The sequence below is a fragment of the Prionailurus viverrinus genome, chromosome B1 (assembly GCF_022837055.1).
Source record: "Prionailurus viverrinus isolate Anna chromosome B1, UM_Priviv_1.0, whole genome shotgun sequence".
NCBI classification, from domain to species: Eukaryota; Metazoa; Chordata; class Mammalia; order Carnivora; family Felidae; genus Prionailurus; species Prionailurus viverrinus.
In genome coordinates, this window is record NC_062564.1 from 572,247 (window position 1) to 584,555 (window position 12,309).

General features: G+C 48.7%; 1 protein-coding gene across 12 annotated transcripts in view; it reads left to right on the forward strand.

Moving 5' to 3' along the window:
• The window catches only part of FBXO25 (F-box protein 25), a 52,600-nt gene that overhangs the window by 27,086 nt on the left and 13,205 nt on the right, over window positions 1-12,309 (forward strand). For 7 of the 12 annotated variants that reach the window (XM_047855269.1, XM_047855276.1, XM_047855273.1 and 4 more), the window contains exons 3-5: window positions 1,813-1,916; window positions 2,829-2,878; window positions 5,398-5,511. In XM_047855269.1, the coding sequence (XP_047711225.1) occupies window positions 1,813-1,916; window positions 2,829-2,878; window positions 5,398-5,511 (268 nt within the window). Of the gene's footprint in view, window positions 1-1,812; window positions 1,917-2,828; window positions 2,879-5,397; window positions 5,512-12,309 lie in introns of those variants that run through there. The other 5 variants (XM_047855272.1, XM_047855275.1, XM_047855274.1 and 2 more) reach the window with 3 other exon arrangements.

Genomic DNA, 12,309 nt, shown 5'->3' on the forward strand with positions numbered 1-12,309 from the left:
CTGTCCTACTAGGTGTGAGACGTGGCGGGGTGGTGCCGTGTCTGGTGCAGATCCCAGGGTCCTGACCGAGGTCTGCTGGGCTCCTTCGCTGCCCACACAGCCAAGCAGGTTGACTCCATGTTCCGTGTACTCCAGTGTGGGGAGCCCAGGGGCCCCAGTCCACACCACCTGTGGTCCACCTGCTGGAAGGACATGGCTCACGCAACCAGTCCTGCCCATGTGTCCCACGAATGAAAGGGGACCGTTGCTCCCTACAGGTGTGGGAGGATCTGGGGGCCACCCTCCAGGGCAGAGTCTGGGGTGCCACCCAGGCCTGCCTCCTCTGCTCCCCCTGTGCTGCCTCTGTCGTTCCTGGGGCATACTTTGTGGAGAACAGCAGCTGTATGCTTTTCCTTGGTGTGGTCGAGATTGTAGTTAGAAAAGCCAAGCTGCACAGCTTTGAAAGCTTCTGTGTTCAGGATCTGAATCAATGACAACCAGCCAGTGTACGATCAAAGATGCGACACAAGGACCCACCAGCTTCGACGAGTGGTGTTATTTAACGCCCGCGCTGAATGGAAAGCTTTTACATGTTTTTGTAAACACACTTGTGCTCATCTTGATGATTTACAACTATCCGCAGTGAGGTTTAAGTCTGTTTTGACTGTGCTGAATAGATTCCCTTGGCACGTGCAGCTGGTTAGTGAAAGGAGCCTCATGCAGCCTTCTTGTTGAGCGAGCTGGGGAAGCAGCGGTGCTAGTCCTCAGCTTGGGCATTGGGCCGGGACCTCCGCCAGCCAGCCTTTCCCTGATTGCAGACCAAAATCAACCCAACGCCAGTGTGTTGAAAATAAAAATTGTGTGCGTCTTTACTCTTGAGGCGTTTTAAGCTATTTTATGTTATTTTTATAACTATAAATTATCTTTTTTTTTTTTTCAACGTTTATTTATTTTTGGGACAGAGAGAGACAGAGCATGAACGGGGGAGGGGCAGAGAGAGAGGGAGACCCAGAATCGGAAACAGGCTCCAGGCTCCGAGCCATCAGTCCAGAGCCCGACGCGGGGCTCGAACTCACAGACCGCGAGATCGTGACCTGGCTGAAGTCGGACGCTTAACCGACTGCGCCACCCAGGCGCCCCATAAATTATCTTTTGAAAGAAAGTGTGTTCAGGTTGTTAGGTTACCTCTTTAAATTTTGTTTCCGTGTTTTAGCCAAAAAGAAAAGAAAAATTGGGAAGCTCCTAATTAGATGTATTTAAAGTAGAGAAAGGAACATTTTCATTCCCCTGGCTTCAGTTAGGTGCCCTAACAGCGTTATTTGGTTGATGCTAAGAAAATGCTCCTGTGTGGTAGTGGTTCTGGGGAAGTCTTGGAACACGTGGGAGGCCAACAGACATGTTGAGTGTGTGTCCTCAACACTGGAGCAGGGAAATGGCAAATCACGTCAGTGCTGGCCATCACGTTCCCCCATTACCATTTCTCCAGAGCGTTTATGATCTCTGTGTTGTAGTCAAGTGCTCTGAAGTCTGAAACCACCTTGGTTGAGCCAGAGAGAGTCTGAAACATATTCGGTCCTTCCTGGTAGCACATTTTCAAAAGAACCAGGAGAAATCTCAGATTTCTCAAATCAAAAAATACACGAGGCATTAGCCTTGTAATTTCAAACCTGTGATATGCTGCTTTTGAAAGTTACTGGTTGCTTTCAGAATTTAACACAATCTTTATTTTGGTCTCCTGAATTGCAAGCCAATATTATCTTTTTTTTAATAAAAGAAAAGTCAAATGAAGATAATCCCTGTAAAAGTATCTAATAAAATGTGTCTTTATTTCAGTATCTTAAATAGTGACGATGAAGAAATATTCAGTAATGAAGAGCAGGAATACACATCCAAAAAGAGGAAAAAGGATCATTTTAGAAACGATTCCAATACTCAATGTAAGATCACTTTTATTAATAATTTTATGACTTTTTACATGTTTACTATTACTGATCTACATCGTTTGACAGTGCTGTCTTAAGAAATAAGAGGTGATATGCGAATGGCCACTATATCCAGTGTTGCCCACTTAGTCATCAGACTGTTCACAGCTTAACCATTTCTTTAGTAAGCTTTGCGACAACAAAAGATAACAAAGCCCACAGAACAGCTCATACGTCTGAATGCCTGAGCATGTTCGTGGTTCACTGCACCAGCTCGCTCCCACACAAGGAGGCCGGACCGCAGGACGTCTTGAGTGTGGGCTTGTGTCCAGGAGACCCCAGGCAGAGGTGGATTAGGAACACCCAGAAGTGTGTAGGCTGGGGGCGGGGGGGGACGGATCTGGGAGCCTGGTGGCAGTACCTCGCCTACGTGACAGGCTGACAGGCGCCACTCTGCTCTGCAGCACAGAGGGAGGCATGAGAACAGTTTGGGGGTAATCAGGCTACTGACCAAGATAGGGTCTTATAGATACCAGCATCATCACGGTCCTTGAAGCTCTGGGATTTGAGGTATATGAAAAAGGCAAGAAAAGAAGAATTTTTATTAGGAGACATAAGAATTAACAATCACATTTTTATAGTCTTATGTTTTGGTATTACTGCCGTTGTTCAGACGCTATTTTCTTCTAAGTTACTAAGACGTGGTGCTGTCTTAAATAATTTTTCATGTAAAGGTGTTTCAGCACCTCTTACACTGATGTTAGGAAACAAAGTAGTTCTGTTTACGTTTAACCAGGTGAAAGCATCTCTTATCTATGTGATGAGTCACGTAATTTTGTTAGCATGTGCAATTGTTGGAAGTTCCTTAAAAATCTTCACTTTGAATGATTTGCCAGGTTTTAAAAACAAAGTTAATTTTTATTCTAGGTTTTTATCGTGAGAAATGGATCTATGTCCATAAAGAAAGCACGAGAGAAGTAAGTATTCTGTTTTAAGTAAGAGTATATTTGGTATTGTTTCTGTTGAATACATAATGTCCTATTAAATAAACGATTTCTTTTCCAGTATGAGTCTACAGTTCACATTCTAGTAGGTGAAAACATAGGATCTTTGAAGCGGTGATTCGCGTGTGCGCGTGCGTGTGTGCGTGCACACGTGTACGTACCTGTGCACATGCGGTGTGTGGTTAGTGCCAGTACAGATCTGAATCGACAGAAGGGCTGTTTTGGAACAAGTGTGGACCTTCAGACAGTTTGACGTTTTTCCCCATGACTCCCCAGAAACTGTTGATGAGAACCTGTGGTACTGGTGGGATGTGTATCCTTGTTGTCGTGTGCCGTGGCTGGTGGGAGCCTTGGTGCGCACCGCCCCGTCGAGTACCAGCAGGGCATTGTGGTCAAGTCTGAGCTTCGGGAGCAGGGTGAGCCACGCCCCTCCTGTCCTCTAGTTGGCTGCAGCTTTTCCTTGAGCCGTAAACAGTTGACTTCAACTCTGCTTCCGTTTTCTCTGTTTAGTATCCAGGGAAGCCTCCTTCCTTTTGCATTCTCAGAATCCGCAGTTGCCTTATCCTGCCGCTGCCGGGAGAATAACTTAGGGAGCAGATGTTTAGTATATATTTAAGTTAAATGTTCCAGAGGTGTTATTAGTGGATGTTCTGAAACTAGCCCGGCTCCCGATAGGCTTCCAGGTTGGCTTCTGAAACAGAAGATACATTGGCCCTGTCGGGTGCTGGTTCATACTGTCACATGTGGCCTGAGACAGTGCTCAGCTCACGGCCACTCTGAGTGAGACACCATCAGAAGAGCCTGTGGCAGAATCTGAGTAGCGTGAGCTTCTGAAAGACTGTTTAATTTTTCGTTTGCTCTGTATTGCCGCACTGACTACAGAACACACATCCGTTTGGGATACGTAAACAACAGGGGGAGTTTGTCATGAGGCTGCAGAGGTGTGGCAGGGACACAGGCCATCTCAGGAGGGTGTGGGGTCGTGACTCACAGCCAGCCCCTCTCCCTGCACGGCGGCATGCATCTGTACATTTAGCGCCAGCTGTGGCTGCCCCACAGCCTGTTTGCGGCTCCACGTGTGGTTCTGGGCCCCCACACGGGTGGGTGGGCTCACGTGGTCCAAACTGTGTTCTGCAGTCTGTGAATCAGATTTAACTCCTCAGAATAGAAGAGGCTGTTGTGACATGGTGGCTGCCTGGAAAGACGTCTGTGGCCATGGGCATTTAGAGTTGTGTTGATTGAGAAGACAAAGGAATTAACGTGGAAGTATCAGCAGTGATTGATTTCAGATTATAATCTATAATTACTCTTTGCTTCCTGCACAACTCCCAGGAAAATATTGTGCCTGTAGCAGATACTCCTCAATAACGAGTATTGTGTTCCTTAATAACGAGTATTGTGTGTGAACATAATAGGACTGTGCTTGGGGTTCTGCACACAGTAGGACTGTGCTTGGGGTTCTGCACACAGTAGGACTGTGCGTGGGGTTCTGCACACATTAGGACTGGGCTTGGGGTTGTGCACACAGTAGAACTGTGCTTGGGGTTCTGCACACAGTAGGAGTGTGCTTGGGGTTCTGCACACAGGACTGGGCTTGGGGTTCTGCACACATTAGGACTGGGCTTGGGGTTCTGCACACAGTAGGAGTGGGCTTGGGGTTTGGGTGCAAAACCAAATCCTCCTTTGCGGGGCATCTTCCATCAGATGCTGCTCTGCCAGCCCCTTCCTGCCTCGTTAGGATGAGAGGGAGAGGGTGCCACCTCGTGTTTCTAGGGTTATCAGCAGCTCATCTAACCCCACAACTGCGAACTGAAAAAATCTATACTCTCGGTACTTGAGACACAGAAGATCGAGTGGAACTGACTCCTGAAACCCACGGTATGGGTCTCTACAGACTGTAGAGTGTCAGGTGCGTCGTGAAGGACAAACAGCTGAGCTACATGGCACTGCTTTCAGTACTGAAAACGATTCCGTATTTCACCTGTTTCCTTGTACTCTGGGCCGTGTGGGTCTGATGATCGGCTCCTGGGTTTCGGTGCCCAATATCCCCTGCCCCCACTTGGAAATTGCATGTAGTGCCCTCAGCCCTGGGCCTTGTCCTCTGTCCTGTGTGGCTGAACGCCTTCTGGAGCTGCGGGGGGATTGGGCGCCTCAACCCGGGCCTCTGTAACCCTCCGGTCTTCACGACAGCCCGGCAGATGTAGGCGCTTCATGATACACGTTGCATTGTGACTTCAGCCCCCCCACGTGTTCCAACAGGAGAAATCAACAAGATATGTAGTATTTGTGTCAACAGTGGTATAAAATGGCAGCGTGTCACGTCTTGAGTATAAATGGCTTCCGCTGAGCATTGCTGTTTCACTCCATGTCCATCCGAATATGGAATAAATCATAAAAACAAATGCCCTTTGCCGAAATTAAAAAAAAATTTGCACTGACTCATTCACATTAACTGACTTGATTTTGACTAATTGACTAATTATGGATTTCAGCTGTTCTGTGTCTGTTTCCAGAGGCACGGCTATTGTACTTTGGGAGAGGCTTTTAACCGCTTAGACTTCTCCAGTGCAATTCAGGATATTCGGAGGTTCAATTACGTGGTCAAGGTAAGTCTTCTGTTTCAAAAGCCATTTTGATGGCACTTTATTGCCTGGTTTTTGAGGTGACGGGTGTACAGGTGTCTAAGCACGTCTGGCAGTGGTGCAGATGGCAGCAGAGAGCACGGGGAGGCATTGAGGAGAAAACAGAAATAACGGGGGTTTTGGGTGCCCCGTGTCCCACGTGCTTTCTTCTGGGCCGCCCTGCACTGCGGGTTCACCGGCCACACGCACCGGGCGGTCTGGTCTGTTGGGGTCATCGCAGTCAGAGGGACAGAGGGAAGAGCAGGTCTTTCGTGAGACTCTGACCTGATGATGTCACATGCGTTTTGTACTTGGTGTTTGTCGTAAGCGTGACAACAGGCAGCAAGCTGGTAGGAGAAAGGGGTTCATCAGAGTAGATCTCCACAGAGGTCTTGAGTGTGTGGATTGTCTACTCGTAGAAGGAGTTTCTGTCTTGGCTCAAAAAGAGCACGTGTCACCTGTAATGTTGTAGGCAAAGTGTAAGTGATGGTTTGTGATGCTGTTGATTTTGGGTTTTTAAATAGGGCTGTGACATATTGGAAGTATTTCCCTAGTAACAGCTCTTAGGAAATTAAAAGCGTGAGTGGAAGGACAAGAATATTGGGGGTTAAATAACTTCACACCTGAGGTAATGGTACCTGCTTGGTTTGGCCGTGGTCACAGTTGGCCAGGGCATCAAGAGTGACCAGCACATGGGGCCCCACGGCTGGGAGGTTCCAGCACCAGGGCCAGAGTGTGTTCTGAGTTGTCACCCAGGTGTACACACTGGCCATCGGGGCGTGGCTGCTGCTCACCTCTTCTCCAGGTGAGGTGCTGGCATGTGACCCAGCCCCGTCACGGTGTGCAAGAATCCAGGGTCCAGGAAAACCATACGTCTGCACAGGGGTCTGTTTTCCTGTAGGTATTTCCCCATGGTGCTCTTTGTCTCTTTCTCTCTCTCTCTCTCCCTTTTTTTTAATATTTATTTATTTTTGAGAGAGTATGAGCGGAAGAAGGGCAGAGAGAGGGAGACACAGAATCTGAAGCAGACTCCAGGCTCTGAGCTGTCAGCACAGAGCCAGATAGATGTGGGGCTCGAACCCACGAACTGCAAGATCATGACCTGAGCTGAAGTCGGACGCTTAACCGACTGAGCCTCCCAGGCGTCCCCTCATGGTGGTCTCCCAAAGTTCGGATCCTGCTGTGTTGTTTCGTCCTGGCCATTCTTAACAACCCCCCCCCCCCGCCCCCGACCAGAGAGTTCACTTGTGCTGGGGTACTGGAAATTGGCAGCCAGGCAGAGACGGGGGGGGGGGGGGGGGTGGGGGAGAAAAGGGCTCTGTGTGGTCAGGCTCAGACATTTCCAGAACTGGGCCAAGTGCTGTGACGGGGGAGGGTCCGTGGACTGCGGTCAGACGCCTGCATTTCCGTTGCTCAAACCCCTCATGAACTTTTTTCTCTGTATGCTGCACTCTTATCTGCTCAGGAACCTTTCTTCACACGTCCTTCATCTTTCTGAAAACGAAAATACCTACTTTAGCCTCATCCTAAACAGTAAACCTGTGAAACTGTGAATTTTCTCCCTAACGCATAAAAAAAATGCATACGTATAAATTTAAAACGTACTGTGTCCACTGCCAACTGCCGTGGTTTCATGCAGTTGGCAGTACTGGGCGTGTCCTTGTTGCCCCCGGGGGCAGTGTCCTAGGGACCTGGTGACCTGGGGAGGTGGTGGGGGAGGCCCCCAGGGGCAGTGCTCCCAGCCTCAGTGGCTCCTCCTGCCCGCAGGGCCTCCCGGCTCCATCACTGCCCAGCGAGAACCCTTGCCTTATCACCTGCCCCCCTGCCCTTCACATCCCCCTCCAAAGACCCCTCGCTTACGCCCACCTTCCACGAAAAGCAAAGGCACAGAACTGGCCCTCCGGCACCTTTTCTGCCCACGCCAGCTCTCCTGCCCTCTCCCAGTTGCGGTCTGGGTTTTCACCCTGGGACACCCCCCCCCCCCCCCCGCTCCCCCCAACGCCACCAGCTCCATTCCGCTAGCTGCCACCTTCTCCGTGGAGATGCAGGGCCTCCACACGCTTGGCCGGGAGGCCCTTTCCTTGTTGCCCAGCGGGTGCGTGCGCCCCAGGGAGGGGCTCGCGGGGTGCGTGTGTTCGCCCCAGAGAGGGGTTCGTGGGGCTTCATGACCTGCACTGATACAGCCAGCTTTGCCCGCAGGAGCCACTGCTTGATGTTTCTGTGCTGCTTTAAATGTTTGTAGCAGGGGCGCCTGGGTGGCGCAGTCGGTTAAGCGCCCGACTTCAGCCAGGTCACGATCTCGCGGTCCGTGAGTTCGAGCCCCGCGTCGGGCTCTGGGCCGATGGCTCGGAGCCTGGAACCTGTTTCTGATTCTGTGTGTCTCCCTCTCTCTCTCTGCCCCTCCCCCGTTCATGCTCTGTCTCTCTCTGTCCCAAAAAAAAAAAAAAAAAAAGTTGAAAAAAAAAAAAATAAATGTTTGTAGCAATGCTTCCTACATCGGCAGCTAAGAGGATTGTCTTGGAGTTGTCAGTCAGGTGATCTCCCGTAGTTGATGCTGAGCAGTCCGCCCTCGTCAGTGTTGTTAAAATAAACCAGATGTGAAATGCTTCATTGTTTCCTTAGGTTTCCAGTGGCATTCAGTGATGTTTCCTTGAAAATTTGTAAAAGACATTCAGAGTTTGTACTTCTCGATATTCCAGGAGATCCCTTTGTTTCCCTAAAATTAGCAAATTTAAACTGAGACTAATGAATAATTATTACACGTCTTCTGAATAAAAGTTAGTTTTGTGTTCAATTATGGACTGTTTCTGTTGCTAAAGCGAAAGCAGTTGGAGTGGGGGTATAGCCTTCATTCTCACCTTGGCAGGAATGAAAATTCAGTATCCTCTGAAAAACAAATTCAGACTAAGTTGTCCTCTCCAGTCCTGTAGGTAACGGGGGTAAGCCATTCTTGGGATTATCTGTGAAGAAATATTTGAACTGTAGGGGTGCCTGGGTGGTTCAGTTGGTTAAGCGTCCAACTTCGGCTCAGGTCATGACCTCGTGGTCTGTGAGTTCGAGCCCGGTGTCGGGCTCTGTGCTAACAGCTCGGAGCCTGGAGCCTGCTTTCGATTCCATGTCTCCCCCTCTCTGTGCCCCTCCCATGCTCATGCTCTGTCTCCCTCTGTCTCTCGATAATAAATAAACATTAAAAAAATTTTTTAAAAATTGAAATGTTTTCATATCTAGATTACTTTAATAATTTTTCAAAATTTCAGTCTGATTTTGAGGAGTAAATGTTGTTTATCTGAGCTGCATTCACTCAACTTTATGAAGGAGAAGAAAAATTAACTTTAGGTGCCGTGTGTGTCCAATACCTGTGGCTGACGTGGAACAGAGGCTGAGCTGAGCATCACTTCTGCACGTGCGTGCTGGTGGGGCCCCCAGGGAGACCTGTGAGCGGGTATGGGCTGCGTATCGTAGAGCTCCAAGGGCGGGATGGGGTCGGCCCCCTCCTCCTGCACCAGGGCAGGTCTTGACTTTCCTGTCCACGCAGCTGGGGAGCAGGACAGCACTTCCTGCTCTGGGCTGACGCCCGTGTGCACCAGCACTCACGCCTCCCGAACCGCCCGGCTGTTTGCATACTTGAGAAACCATGGTCCTTCGTCACCACTGTCTGCTCTCTCGTCATGAGGGTGCTGCCGTATGTCAGTGTCAGGCTGATTGGTTATCGGTGATGGCAGACTGCTCTTAAATCCTGGCTCTAATCCACAAACACCTTCTTCTTGTTTTAATAGTTTGTGAAAATTGTCCTGGCCTGTTACTAAAGAGCCTTACCATAATTTATTGAGCTATTAAATTTCTTCACTCCCAGAAAATCAATGCAAACTGAAATGTTTTCACTTACTAGTAATTTTCCTCTCATTAAGTGACTGTCCACAGCTATTATTTCATAATATGGCCTGAGAAGTTTCCTTATTGATGAAGAAATAAAGACAAGTCAAGATGCAGCTTACATTTGACCCCTGGTGAGTGAACGGTTCTTAATACCTGGTCCATCATCCAGCTCAGTTTCCATTTACCCCATTTGTAAATCATGTACAAGTAGATGCATTTTTGGTCAGTTTTATGAGCTTACCTTCTTTAAGATAAAGACTCGGATTTAGTGGGATTTTGAGAATTCTACTTAAGAAAATTAAGCACACATTTGGAAACCCACCAAACCAGCGTTTCAGAGACTCTTGTAAAGCAGATTCCATTCACACTGTGCGGTAAACACTTGTGCTCTCTGGTGGTGAAGCCCCATTTCCGGGCCAGTTCAGTGTGGCCGGTCCCTGCCCCCGGGTCAGCGTCTGGCTCCTGCGTGGGCAGCCTGTGTGTGCCCGTTTGGTCATTGCTTCAGAGCCTCTGAGCCTCAGTCATCACCGCCCAGGTCCCCGTCTGGAGCCCCAGGAGCGTGGGGACTTGGTCTGCTTTGCTCACTGCTGTGTCCCCAACGCCCTTCCTGTTTATCCTTCTCTTACTGTTGGCAGGTAGTTTCATTGTTTGTGTCTTTTGTTTAAAATTCTATATTACTCAAACAGTATCAGAAAGCATATAACTTTGAGAAACTCCTGTTTTATATCGGCATTCTGTGAGACACCTGCTTTCAGTCGAAGGAAGCGCTCTTCAACTCGCTTGACATTTTGTTCTCAGTAAAATTAAATTCGACCTTGTAGCTCTGACATTTTAAAGCACTATGGCATAAACTGATGGTCATGGTAGTGCACTGGGAACGTAGGCTTTGGTTCTTTAGACAGTGAGTCCTCCCAGTGAATGCACGTCACCTAGAAATCCACAATGTCGTTCTCCTGGGTCTATGGGCTGCGGCCTCGGCTTTAATCTTCAACTGTCCACACGCTGATCCTGTCAGTGAGGTGACCTGTGTGAGAATCAGAGCCGCCAAGGCTCCCTTTAATGAGGAAGATTATAAATTGTGTAACAGTATAACATAGATGAAATAGCAGTCTTTCTTTCTGCCGGTTCGAGAAATCTGTGAATAAGATGCGAGTCCATGGGCTATCAGTCCAAGGAAAGTGGAGAAAAGGGATAATGCGAGCAGTAGAAATCCTGACTCACAAACCATCTGCTCAAGCCGGTTCCCAAATGGGAGGCTTGGTTTTCATGCAGCCTGTGTCAACTGTGATGCCCATCGGCCCTTGAGCAGAGGGACAGGGTCCCAGGCCTTGGCCGCGTCTGCCAGACGCCCTCCCTGGGATTCTGCACAGACTGCCCTGTTGCATCCAGGGTTAGGGTAACGGTTCTGCTCCTGCCTGTGACATCTGGTTAGAACTCTCTGCTCTCACAGAGTTTCGGCCGTGCTCCTATATTGTTAAATGCTGTGAAATTGAGAAGACTTCTAAAAATCAGATCATGAAATTCTAAGTCACTGAGGGCTGTTTGAACCTGGCAGTTGGGGGCAACGGCCTGGGTTTGAAAGATGCCTGTGCACGGGTCCTGGCTCTGCTCCCTGTGATGTCACTTTCCTGAGCTCTGTGGACGGTCCCAGCCATGCCCCCCCCCCCCCCCACCCCAGGGTGCGGTAAGAGGCCAGTGACGTCAGGCCCCACAGACAGCGTCTGTGGTCATCACTCTGCTTTCCAGTGATTGTGAACGTGCTGGTGGAGCAGTGGCATGGCTGTGCCCGTGAAGAGTGTCCCATGTAAAAGTCTGTAATAGACTTCGTTTAAACAGGAAACTGATTGGCCCTTTTTGTTGGTCTTTCTGCACCTCCCTGTGCTCGTGTGATCATTCAGAAATACCTGTATGTGTGGAGCCTTGAGCTTTCTCTGGGAGCCATGGTTAATCAGGAGTGCACCCTGGCGCTTTATTTAGCTGAATTCCGTTCTAGTTTTGTTACATTCTGACAGAGTTGGACCCCTAAGTGCTCTGTGGCTTTGAAATGTGTTACATTTTCCTTTGTGGCCATTTTCGTAATTGATTTTTGTAAGGGTTCTCTTGACCCATGAGAAAAATCCACATTCTCTATTTGAAGGATGTAATTTTTCTCTTATATTTAAACAAGATTTGGTGGTTATGTTAATCCTTCCAAATCTTTCTCATTTTGAATTTTCAAATTTGAAGAGATAATAAAAATCTCCATAACAAACTTTCATTGGGGCGCCTGGGTGGCTCAGTCGGTTGGACGGCCGACTTCAGCTCAGGTCATGATCTTGTGGTCTGTGGGTTGTGGTCTGTGCTGACAGCTCAGAGCCTGCCTGCTTCTGATTCTGTGTCTCCCTCTCTCTCTGCCCCCTCCCCTGATTGCTGTCTGTCTCTCTGTCTCTCTCTCAAAAATAATGAACATTAAAAAAGAAAAACACCAAACTTTCATTAAATTTGCAACAGATTTTCTTTGTATATCTAACTACATAAAGGCTAATGTTTCATTGTATTTTCTTTGTAAATTGTGGCTTTTGCCCTTTTATCTTAATTACCATTTTAAGTTTTATTTTGAGAGGCAGAACATGAGCAGGAGAAGTGCAGAGAGCGAGAGAGAATCCCAAGAAGGCTTCACCCTGCCAGTGCAGAGCGTGACGAGGGGCTCAAACTCACTGTGAGATCGTGACCTGAGCCAAACCTAAGGGTCGGACGCTTAACTGACTGAGCCCCCGCGGACACCCCTAATTACCATTCCAGCCTGAAGTGTCACTTGTCACCCGTTACCATGGCTGCTCTGGTTTTCCTTGGGTTTGCACAGGCCCATGTGCTGGTCTCTGGCAGGTGTCCGTCCATCCTCCAGCCCCTGTGAGTGATGGCCCGGTC